Source organism: Pyxicephalus adspersus, chromosome 3 (assembly GCF_032062135.1).
Source record: "Pyxicephalus adspersus chromosome 3, UCB_Pads_2.0, whole genome shotgun sequence".
Lineage (NCBI taxonomy): Eukaryota > Metazoa > Chordata > Amphibia > Anura > Pyxicephalidae > Pyxicephalus > Pyxicephalus adspersus.
Window position 1 is genome coordinate 80,270,204 of NC_092860.1, and position 12,795 is coordinate 80,282,998.

The 12,795-nt window shown below is 36.0% G+C and overlaps 1 protein-coding gene across 1 annotated transcript in view; it reads left to right on the forward strand.

The window, feature by feature from the left end:
* GTF2E2 (general transcription factor IIE subunit 2) overlaps nt 1–12,795 on the forward strand; it is a 28,651-nt gene that overhangs the window by 12,742 nt on the left and 3,114 nt on the right. Inside the window, exons 3-6 of the mRNA XM_072405421.1 lie at nt 2,395–2,483; nt 5,830–5,937; nt 9,594–9,776; nt 11,661–11,754. Coding sequence (XP_072261522.1) covers nt 2,395–2,483; nt 5,830–5,937; nt 9,594–9,776; nt 11,661–11,754 — 474 coding nt within the window. The remainder of the gene's footprint in view (nt 1–2,394; nt 2,484–5,829; nt 5,938–9,593; nt 9,777–11,660; nt 11,755–12,795) is intronic.

Sequence of the window (12,795 nt, forward strand, 5' to 3'; positions counted from 1 at the left end):
ATGTAGGAAAGAGCTTGAGAAAATAATGCACATTATTCTCACCTGATAGTAAAATACAATATTGTACACTATTGTAAAATACAGGAACATTTATTTGTATAAGAAACATGCATATTATATGCATGTATTTTACAAATTTAAACAAATTAGATACATGTTTTGTTAAAAAAATCTTAGCAGCAATTATAGATGATTGTGTTAGATATATGTAAGTAATAGAACACAAGATGATGTCTCCCAATTATTGTTGTTTGTAGATAATGCCTGTTATTTGTAATATACTCAGTAAATAAAGGATGACTTTATATTGCATGTGATGTGCACCAGGTAATACAAGAGATATAAATTGTTTGAAATATTTGGCCTGCTTTATAAAAGTTCTCCAAGACTGGAGAAGATAGACTCATGTGAGAACCAGGGCGATCCAGCAGATCTGAAATGGATTGTGTAAAAAAAAAAAAAAAAAAAAAAAAAAAATTTCTAGCAGTGCTATTAGTTTGCAAATATTTTTGACACATTCCAGGTTTGCTAGATGTAGAGGTTGATGCACATGATACTAAAGATGGGTCACTTGGGGGTGGGGGGAATGCCTAAAAGAAGGGGGGATTGATGAATAGGGGGATTCATTCTTCTTCTTTGGGGGCAGATCTGAGAGGTTAATTTACATAAAGTACAGACTAAGAAACACTAAATCAAGATTCACATTGGAAAGTAAGAAGAACCTGAAGGCTATGTTTGGAGAGACATTCAGAAAGTAGAAGAATAAACATAATTGTCTGAGCCTTTTTTTTCTGTAAGTGTCTACGTTTGGCTAGTTCTATTTTTATTTTATTTGTTTTAACTAATGCTCAGTAGCAATTGTTTTTGCAGTGTGATGTTTACTATCTACATCCGTGTAACTAGAATTGTTTCTGGGTGACAGATAATAATTCACTGCATTTCACACGTTGACTGAGTTATGATGCCAGTACTCGCATATTGACCAAAAAAAGCCACATCCAACTACTTCAGCATTCATTTAGTATCAGAAGCTCTGTGTAGGAGAGCTACATAGGTACCAGTCTGAACTTGGCTATACTTTTTCCTAGTGGAAAGGGGGAGCTGCTGCACTGTTTCACCCGGAGTACTAAACCTTTAGACTATGTGTTGGAGCTCACTGTTCAATAAAGGGGGGAAATGGACTGTGTTCAATGAGCAGTTTGTGAGTAGAGTGTATGATTGCTGACTCAGATGAACTGAGGAAGGTGTATGCTGGAGAAGAGATACAAGACAATATCAAGTGTATGTATGTGTGTTGGAGGAGAGTCGCAAGGGAAAGACAAATGTCATGTGGGCACACACAATGTGAATAGGTGTGTAAAAGAGTGCACCACTGGAGAAGGGGATACAGGTTATAAGACCAATGGTTTTGTGTGTATGCTGGAAAAGGGATGCTGGGAAAAGACAAATGTATGTGCTGGTGAGGGGATACAGGGGGAAGACTGCTCTGTGTGTGCTAAGGAAGAGATACAGGGGAAAGACTAATGTGCGTGTGTGAGGGAGAAGGTATACTAGGGAAAAATCAATGTGTTTGTGTGCTTTAGACAAGGAATACAGGAAGAAGTGTGTGTGTGCGTATGTGTATGCAATAGAGTATGTATACATAGGAAAAAAACTGTGTGCGTGTGTGTGTGTAATAGAGTATGAATACATAGGGAATAAACAGTGTGTGTGTGCGTATGTGTATGCAACAGAGTATGTATACATAGGGAATAAACAGTGTGTGTGCGTATGTGTATGCAATAGAGTATGTTTACATAGGAAATAAACTGTGTGAGTGTAATAGAGTATGAAGGCATAGGGAATAAACATTGCGTGTCCCTTTCCCCTGTATCACGCGCACTGGTGATACAGGGGAAAGGGACGACTTGGGAAAAATACAATTTGTGCCATGAAGAAAACCAAAGTGTGCGCATGTTTGTGTTCATGTGTCTAAATATGTGTGAAAGTGCAGTGGAGAAGGGTTACTGTGTAAATATAAACTGAAGTACTTATTTTTACCTAGAAATACAATTAACATGCTTTGACCTGAGTATACACCCAGGGCACAAAATGTATTCGGTATTGCTACCATTCAAAATAGTAATTAATATACATATGCCAATAAAATTATTGTGAATAAATATACCCATGTGTCATTTTTTGTGTGTAACAAACTCCTCTCTCACTTTTCAGATGGCAAGAGTTTGTTACATGCTTTACAAGAGGACACAGTGCCTTCTACTGGTTTCATAATTTGTTTATTTTTGTGTAAATACAGTACATATTAATATAAGTTTAGAAAATTATTTATGATAAAATATTGTATGTGCAATAATCACATTTCAGTGACTAATAATATTGTCTCTTTGACAGATGGCAGCAATGGTTCATTTAGCCTCAAAACCCTGCCTGGGGCTAGCTTCAAGTTTGGGGTCCTTGCAAAGATTGTCAATTATATGAAGGTAATATTTTTCTGCAGTTAACATTGACAAGCCATTTCACAATATGTATTGCTTTGTTTTAAACTGAGCAAGGAGACAGAACTTTCATGGTTACCAAGAGTAATTGTATAGTGTCTGTTTTTATTGCCACTTTATGTTAAATGATTACTTTTACATTCTGTACATTATGCAATATTTTGTGTTAGTTACATGTAGGGTTATGTAAAATTGAAACATTTATTTTTTGCAAAAATATAGTTTTCACTATTTTTCATCACCAACTCGCCCTCTTCTCACCCTTTTTCCAACATAACTGCATGATATATCTTTACAATGTTCTTCCCAGCCTCTTTTAGTTGGGCACACCACCAAACACTTTTCAGTAACCAACCAGCTGTTTTTGTTTGGTTACTGAAAAGTTTGGTCTCAATATTCGAGCACTGAACAGCTGGTTCATAATATAAACACCATGGAAAAATTGGACATACTAAAAGGATGGGCATTTTGCACTTATGGCAATAAACCTGCAATGTTTCACAGATAATGCTAGTGATACAATAAATGTATAGTTTACTATTTGAATCTTGTGCCTATTGGGATGGACAGTGCCAAAGAGCATAATTGAATAAGTTTTTGTGCTACAAAAAGCCATGTTTTTTTGCATTTTTCAACCGCAAAGTTTTTTTTCTTTAATTAGCAAGCGTTTCTTCTCCTTGTAACAATGGCACAGTTATTTTTCCTGGGATTCTCCTCCCGCATTTTAATTAGGTCACTGCCTCCTGAAATCACAAGGTTGAATACAGGCATTCATTTCAGTTTTTTATTTGGTAAGATACCTGCCCCAAGTGCTGTATTTCTTATAATAAAAGTGTCAAGTGCGCAGTGCATTTGAACCCTGTGACCTTATTACCTTGTACAGCCTCCCATGTAGCACCCAATTTTAAAAGCAGTTAAGATTCTGCAAGAAAAATAGTAATGGTTCCTCAATACAGTATGCTTACCAGATATTTCTGGTATATTAGAGGTGCAAACAAAGAAATAGACTGTGCAATGTTATTCATGTTGACAACCTACATTGCACATATCTAGTCACTTATACTTTACATTTGCAGGTTATAAATTGGCAGTAATGGCAAGGAAAACATACAGCTTTTTAAGCAGACAAAATATACACCATTTTTTACAGTCTCAGGGGCTGTTTATGCATTGCCTAATAATGTGATTACCTCATTTTAGTTACTCGATGAACCAAGTAATTTGAACATGTGGAAGTAATCTCTGAAAGCCTGCCAACTGCTGACATGATGTTACCTCATATCACTTGTATTACAAACTTCTTTAACCCATTCTTTTAAAGGAGAAGACTCAGGAGACTTGTTATCAATCCTGCAATAATTGATAACAGTGGATTGATTTAACATAATATACTGATAGAGTAGACCAGTCAGTGATATAGCACTACAGCTGTTTTTTATATTGTGGCTTTCACTTGTGTTGGCTATGGCTAAAGACCCAGAGCAATCCTAAGGATTGATCTACAACTTGAACAAAGAAGTATGTTTGTCACTGTGGCCTATTTGATGCTTATTCTTATGTATAACCTATAAAGCTTCAGTCTGTTAAGATTGTGTGAATTGGCAAACATTTCCTTTTTTGGGGTGTACAGTAGCTTTATAGCCCTTTATATCTATGACTTTTTCATTACAGGTGCATTTTCCAGTGCTAACTTTTGATAGCCCCCTGCCTTTGTAAATACAGCATCATAAGGCTGGCTTCAATGCTAAGGTCTTGGTTTTTAGCCAATAAACGTCTCCTATGGATGCTTTGTATTCACTCCTATAAACATCACTGACCTGTAGAGAGCACATTTCAGTTTATCTTTATTCCTGGCCACTGGTAAGCTGTTCTGAACGGTGCAAAATCCTAAATTTAGAGTTTAAGCAACCAACATCTTCTAGTCTCCACTGACATTAGTAAAGTGAATTGTGATTAGTTGCTATAGCTTAATATATTTTGTAAAATGTGCAGGCTGTACAAATGTTCTACAGCGACAGTGTTTTAAAAACAGCTTTTTAGGATAAAAGTATAGAAGGAACCGCTCCTCCAATGACCTACTAATGACTTCCTCACTCATAACCTCATCACACGCACGGATATAACACTTCTCTAGAGCTGCTCCAACTCTCTGGAATGGTCTTCCTCGTCCTATTCGGCTTGCTCCTACTTTCTGCTCATTTAAAAGAGCACTCAAAACCCATTTTTTCAAATCTGCCTACCCGGCTTCTTCTGTCATTTGAAACCATCACTACTTCCCACACTACATATCTCCCATCCTTTTGTGTGTGAAATTCCCCCACCTACTAGATTGTAAGCTCTTCGGGGCAGGGTCCTCTCCTCCTGTATCACTGTCTGTATTAGTCTGTCATTTGCAATCCCTATTTAATGTACAGCGCTGCGTAATATGTTGGCGCTATATAAATCCTGTTTAATAATAATAATAATATTAATAATAAAGGAAGAAAGCTTTATAGTTGGCTTGGTGGCCACTGTTTGGTTAGATGTTAAACATATATGACCCCTTTCAGTTTCCTAGGGTTGTACTGATGGCATGCAGGTCAACAACTTTACAGGCAAAAATTACAGATTTTATAGTTTTTAAATTCCCAGTTTGGCAGACACGGTATTGTTAAATTCCAGATGACTACAAGTATGTATTACATGAGGGGCTTTGGTCTTGTGTCTGTTTTTTAAGGTGCATCTGACAGCAGTTACATTTTTCTAGCTTGCATGTAACCTGCTTTGAGCAGATTTTGCAGTCCCATAGATTTGTGTTGGAATGCAAACCTGCCTAAAAGGAACATAAAGACATGGGCTCCAACTCTCTTTTAGCCATTCAAGCAGCCATTAACACCTAATTGTAACTGTACACATCTGCAAGAACCTGTTTGCTTATCCTCTGTTCATTAAAAAAATAGAATAACCTTATATTACATAATTACTCTTCATTAGTGACTTGTCCATTGTTTCTATTATAGCTTGTAATAGACACTGGACAGTATTGAAGCACAGCGTTCTGTTCTCATACTTGTTTTCCAATTATCCGTCCCAAATTAAATCATGTGAAACGTCAATGCTAGCCTAATTTGGTTCTGTGTGGTGCTATTAGAAATTCACATTGAGTCTGTTAATACTGTAAATTGAAGTCTTTGCTGCTAATATACCAATAGCATGTGCTGAAAATAGAGAAATATTTGTCTTCTGCAATATATGTGCTTTCAATATCACACACCCTATTTTTTAGTGTAAACAGGTTGGGATGTTGGTGAAGTCAGTGTGTGTAAATTAACTGTTCTCTTTATCTCTGTAGACCCGACACCAGCGAGGTGACACACATCCACTGACTTTAGAGGAGATCCTGGATGAAACACAACACCTTGACATTGGAATGAAACAAAGGCAATGGCTGATGTCTGAGGTGAGGATAAAAACCAATGGCAATTTTTCACTTGTCTGCATGCCTGTGTGCTATAGAAAACAAAGATTCCTAAAAAATGTGGAAGGGCAGTTCATATGATCCATCTCATTTTTCATTTCTACTTATCCCTAATTCTTTCCTTACCATTGTACCATTTTATTTCTCTAAATCCAAAATGTTGTATGAACACAAATGAAAGCTTTACACCCTCTCCAGTTCAACCTAGTTCACACAGATTATCAAATCTAAAGGTAATTTAAAGGAAATTCAGCAGCAAATCAGCATAAGTGATTGTGTTTTTTTACTTTTGGGTTTTGTATTGTGTTTAAAAACATTTAGGCTAATCCTATCCGAAGCTTGTCTTGTGGTTTAACCCATCCAAACTGCATGATTGAAAGGGCAAAATCTCATACATGCCCGGGCTGTGTTTTTAAACTTTCAAATGAAACAATTGGTAAAATTGACAGATGGCCTGCCCATGTGACTACATCCTTTCTAACTCATCTTCTTCCCATCTAACTATTCACCATGCTGCCTATTTCATGGTAAAGCCACACTTGCTAAACCTAAAGTATCTGTGGCACAGAAGCCCAAGGTGTTTTTTTTTTATATATAGATTTTAGTTGTACACTCCTCCAAAAGTTATTGCTGACCCAACCTATCATTAGATGTATTTTCCTAAAATGTAACCACTTTAAGTGTGTTTTGCAAGCAACTGTACAGCAGATTTAGGAGTTGGGAAAAGAGACAGAAGCCACAAGGGACCAATCAGTTTTGCTGCAGTGCTTATATGCCATCAAGGAACATGCTGAGAGCAGAATGATGGAGAGGTGATCTCTTGTCGGTCTGCTGCATCTCCTTTTAACTGTTTAGTCAAAGATAGGGAATGGACAGCAATTGTAAAAAAACAACAATCAGGAATTCTGCATAGCCAGACCAGGAATAGTAACCTAGTTAGTCAGGTTAGTCAGGTAGTCAGGTTGAAAAAAGGCACAGGTCAATGTAGGAAAGATTGTTAGGTACATTCATGTAAAAGTGACAGCATGGACTGGAACACCAATCCTTTGGCAGTTAAAAAATCATTATTGAGTTCAGTTCTAACTCAGCATTCTGTCTATGTCCCGTTTGACTCTTCAGAAATTTCAATAGTTCGTTGTTTAAAAAACAAGTCCAAGTCTGCCTTCCCGAGCATTCTCATTTACAGTATTGCTTATTACTTAAGCGCAGGTATATTTCAAATCAATATAGAAATTCTGCAGAAGGAAACTAATTACATTCCTGATCATTACTGCAGATCTATAGCCCAAAGCTGTAAAATCTCTGCACAAATTATAGTCATTCTTTATATAAAGAGCTTGGCAGTTTTTACCTTGAACAATCAAATATGCAGTTCACAAATCTGAATATCTTTTGGCTTGCAGAAGCCTAACATGACCATAGATCTCTTTATACTTCCAATACAATTTTCTGTATAGGAAAAAATCTTATACTTCTTATACAATTATTTTTCTGATATGTGTACTTTTAAAACATTAACCTTTTCTCTGTCAAAAGATTAGTATTTAGAAAAAAAAGTCTGGGGTAATAGCCTGTATATTCCGAGTACACGCTTTCGTGTAATAGTTACTGTTGTGTGTTATTAATCTGTAATGGTATTTACAGCATGGTCTTGTCTCCAAACTATAGTAAACATTATGAAGGATGTAATTGCATGGTTCTTTAATAGAATGTGCATGCAGATATGGTACAAATGTAAGTACAGAGTGACAGTATTGAGCATTCCTGCTCTTCTTCTGGCTTAAAGGTACATCCCTTTGGGTCCAAAGAATTATATGCAAGAACAGCAGTAAATGATGTCTCAAGGTCTCCTAAAAGGGGTTATAGCTTCAAACATTATATTTTTTATAAATTTTTTTGTTTATATATTTTTGTAACTTTATATTTTTGGTATTGGAGCAAAAACTAGTACAGAATGTTACCTGTATTAAAAATAAAATCCAGGGAACTGATACTGCTATCCCCCCTGTACCACAAGCAAATGGATTCACAAAATCTGTACAATAAAATAATATCCATCATAGTTTGAAATTACATACATAGATAAAGTCACAAACTCTATCTAACCCCTCAGGATATAGAAAGATAAAGTGTTAATCCACCAATAATAATAATGGAGTACTGTCTGCCTGTAGCAGGATGTGTGAACTGTGTACCATGCAGAATCAAACTACACAGTGTTTACTCCAAGCAAGTCAATGAACCACACGTTTCTGTCCAAGGAAGATTGTCCTAGGTTCAGTTTTAAGTAGTTTAAAGTCCGCCTTCACCAAACTACTGCTAAGACTGTATTGGTAGCAATAGACTTGAAGCAGTTATTGTTGTAATTCTGGAATGTTAGGATGCAGGATGTGCCAATATCCCTTAATCACAGAAAACACCTTCCTGCTATGTGAATGCTATTGTGTAATGTCAATAAATAGTCCTGCCCTTATCACATTTACATTGCAGTGTCTGGCTCAATGGAAGTACAACATTTAAACCATGTGGAGATGTAATACCCTATTGTCTGAGTATATCATTTTTTTGTACCCCTAATCCTTAAAACTTTCACTCTCTTCTTATATCTGTGTAGTGCTTCTGTACAGATTTCCAATACATTGAAGAGAAAGTGTCACTCTCTGTGGATGAGGAGTGGAACCTGCTCGTAGCATACAACCCTGTAGCTGTTTTAAATTGCTGCATGACTTTAGCTTGCCATACCTGATGTGTGTGTGTAATGAGATATATAGATAAATGACTGTCTGCTACATTTGTTTCTGGCAGATCTATAGCTTCTTACAACCTAATATGTACTTTATTCCCGGTTTATAGAGCCAGCCAGAAAGCTCACCCTTGTGTAATAGCTATTAAATCCTTAACACATCTTCATTATAACAAGAGAGTAATTGTAGTTCAGAGTCTTGCCATTCCCTTGCTATTCCCCTGAGTAGAAAGAATGGTGTTTTGCAAAACTGGTAAACTGGATAATTATTGCTTTTTAACAACCAGTTATGCTGATGCTGCACAATAAAACAATGCCAGGAGTATAGGATTGTCATTTTTTGATAATGGTTCTGTTTTTGCAGTTAGGCTCAAGTTCAGGATTCCAGCCCTAGTAAGTGCAATGTTAAGGTTATGTCTCTATTGTAATCTTTAGGGGTGTTTCAATTCAGAAATGTATCTACTTCTGTGCATTCCGCTGGGCTTTTTGTACCCATCTGGTTGGTGATGCCTTCTGCATTCCCCATTGTGTTAGGTGAAAATGTAATAAAAGGAGAGGAGCCAACTCATTATTGTTCTGCCGGGTGTGTAGATCTGGAAACTGAGACATTCCTGAGTCTCGGGGGGTATAAAAAACGTGGTTTTCACAACATCTATCATTAACTGATATATTTGTTTGGTGAACTGTTTACTGGTACTGTTTTACCTTCCATTTTTCTGTAGAAACAACAAAAACATTTAATTCACATATAAATGTGTAAAAAATCTTTTAAAACAATAACATTTTATTTGTATGAGAAACAAATTTAGAATATTTATGCATAAGTAAATTTGGGTCCGTGTTATTCTTAGCTAATGTACTCTGTTATTTAGGATTTCTATTTTACTCTTTTTAGGCCCTTACAAGCAACCCAAAGATTGAAGTTATTGATGGAAAATATGCTTTTAAGCCCAGATATAACCTAAAAGACAAGAGGGCTCTTCTCCGGTTATTGGACAAGCATGATCAGAGAGGACTGGGGGGCATCTTATTAGAAGACATAGAAGAAGGACTTCCCAATGCACAAAAAGCAATTAAGGTATTTACTTCAGTTTTAAGTCTTTGAAATATAATAAACATTTTCATTATCTGTTCTATTAACCACTTATTCATAAGAAACAGACAAATAAGTCTCAAACAGTATCATGGAGTTTGAATAGGAGCTGTTAAATTTGTGATTGCCTTGGTGAATAACACAAAGCTACCAAAGCAATAAATAGGGGGAAGATAGGTGGAATATAGTGTGTCAGAAAGATATTTAGGATGTCTCCTATAAATAGTGTAAAGGCCAAGCTAGTCAGATTTGGAAAAATAAATTGAGTCTGCCACTTTAAATTATGGATCCTGGTAGTTACAGGAGCTAAGCTCCTCTTCCTTACATTCCCATAAGCCTATTATTAATAATATTACTGTGGGCAGCCTTACTGGCCAATAGGGAGCATTGTGGAAAGCATCATCACTAGTGTTGCTGTTCCAATTCGGGTTGTCCTTATATTCGACCCGAAAATGGCTGTTCAAATTCGGGTAGACCTGACCCCAAAAAAGAGGAGATTCGACAGGAAAAATTCAGGTAAAATTTTTTATACAGGTTATCCTACAATGACATGATATCTTAACACACTTTCCAGCACAGAAATGTTATGATATTATGATACATTTGTTACATTTTTTCTTTATCCACTGAGAAAAATGTAACAAATGTATCATTACCCATTCGAATAGCTGTCAAATTGAATAGTGAGTCACTATTAGGACTAGCTATTTCAAAGCTTTGCCAGAAAATGTCATGTACAGTTAGGTCCATAAATATTTGGACAACTTTTTTTTTTTTATTTGGTTCTGTACATTACCACAATGATTTTTAAATAAAACAACTCAGATGCAGTTGAAATGCAGACTTCCAGCTTTATTTCAGTGGGTTGAACAAAAAGATTGCATTGAAATGAGGAACTAAAGCCTTTTTTCAAACAATCGCTTCATTTCAGGGGCTCAAATGTAATTGGACAAATTAAAAAGCTGAAAATAAAATGTTCATTTCTAACACTTGGTTGAAAACCCTTTGCAATTTTGTTTGTTTCATTTTATTTTCTCATTTACTTACTGTAAAGGGACAATCAACAATTAAACTACCATATCTATGTATCATCTATGCCCTTTGAAAAACTCTGGGTGACCGGGTGCCAACATCTTGCATTAGATATAGATAGATAAGGATTTACGGAGTCCTTTTCATCTGCTTCTTAATCTTCTTACAAAAGTTGTTAATTGGGAAGGAAACCTTCCATTACAGTCTGTACTGAGAGCCTCTTGTTTGGAAAGATGGATGGCAGGAAGTCTATGAAGTTCTGATGGATCTGAATTGAGAGCTCGTATTACAAACTTGGCTTTTCTCGCATGAAGCCACCTTCTTTATCGTTTGTATGCAGCCCAGTAATTGATGTTTGCAAGGTATACTGAAAATAATCCACATAGGAAAGCTGATTAAGGAAACCCTGCTTCCAGACATTTCATTTAAAAAACAATCGTTCCTTTAGATTATGGGCAAAAGCTCTGAGCTTTTATTGAGCGTTCCCTTTTGCTTTTCCCCTGGTAGCTACATAAAGGGTAATGTAGGGAATTGTGAGGAGGTGCTGAGCAATTTTTATCTTTTTTTCTGACATATCGCTGATGTGGTTAGTAGGGGGGGGGGGGTGTTTAACTGCTCTTTGAATATTGATTATAAATGTTCTTCTTTATAAATACTGCATTGATTTGATAATTGTAAAGTCATTCAAGGCAATGTCATGTGGTGAGTGGTATAAGCAATGAAAATTATTCCTTGGAGCAAACATAGTCACAGGTTTAAACATTGATTAATGCCACAATGATGACATTTTACATTTAACATTGCATTTATGATTAATATTTGCTTTTTTCAAACAAGGCACTGGGTGACCAGATTACATTTGTTACGAGGCCAGACAAGAAAAAAATCCTTTTTTACAACGACAAAAGCTGCCAGTTCACTGTAGATGAAGGTAACCCAAGTTTCAGCATTCATTTGAATATAGATAAGTAAATGTACAAATGGAAATGACTAATTTGCTGTCTTGACTGCATAGATGTATGGGATCAGTGAAATATTAAAATGTTTGGATTAACATTAGTTGAAAATTAAATCCTAAATGAGGATTACTTGAAATTTGAGTTATGTGCATGGTACAACATAAAACACTTTTTTTTACGCTGTCATATTTTAGTAAACTGATAAGTGACTAAGATGTCCTGGTTATTTTTTTAATGTATCTTAGCACTGGTTAGTATTCTGCAAAAATGTGATAATCATTTTGTCCACCGGGGGGCAGCAGATATCTGTACAATGTTACATTCACCTCATCCCAGTTGCAGCCTTTTCAGTCCATTAATATGGGATAGATCAACAAACTTTACATTTTATTTATCACAAGGTTCTTTATATAATGGTATGTAATATATACAGGATTGCCACTATCAGAAACTAGAGATCAGTGGTGTGTCTACAACGATGGTATTAGACTACCAGACTTTTTTCTATTGTTTCTAATTTGCTAATAGAGAAAAACACACTTTGATACCCTGAGTACCTTTGTTATTTTTTATAAAGCAAGAAAGGAGTGCAGGCAGACACTCCAGATGCCTTCCTTATCCCAGATAAACGGTGGCGATTGCTGCTTCCCTGAAAATGGTCAGCCAATGATGTTGCTGTTAACAATGTATATAAAGTTTGCCATCTGATTGGTCAGAAAAGAACATTGCCTGTGCCTTTTCTGCAAAAACACTTGCCTGATCACCAATTTTCAAAGTTTGACTTTAGTTCCTCTTTAAGGGTAGGTTCACAGGTATAGTAAAAATCGCCAATTTCTTGGCATTCCCAATGCTTAAAGAACTCTAGATAATGTTGACCAATAACCATACAGTGGGCCTGCAGTGGAGCATTTTGACTGATTTCCCAGCATTTAGTTGGCTGCAATATCTAATGGCACACCAGACCACTACAGACTATGTTTTCAATACATAAATGAATAGTTATATTGTTAATC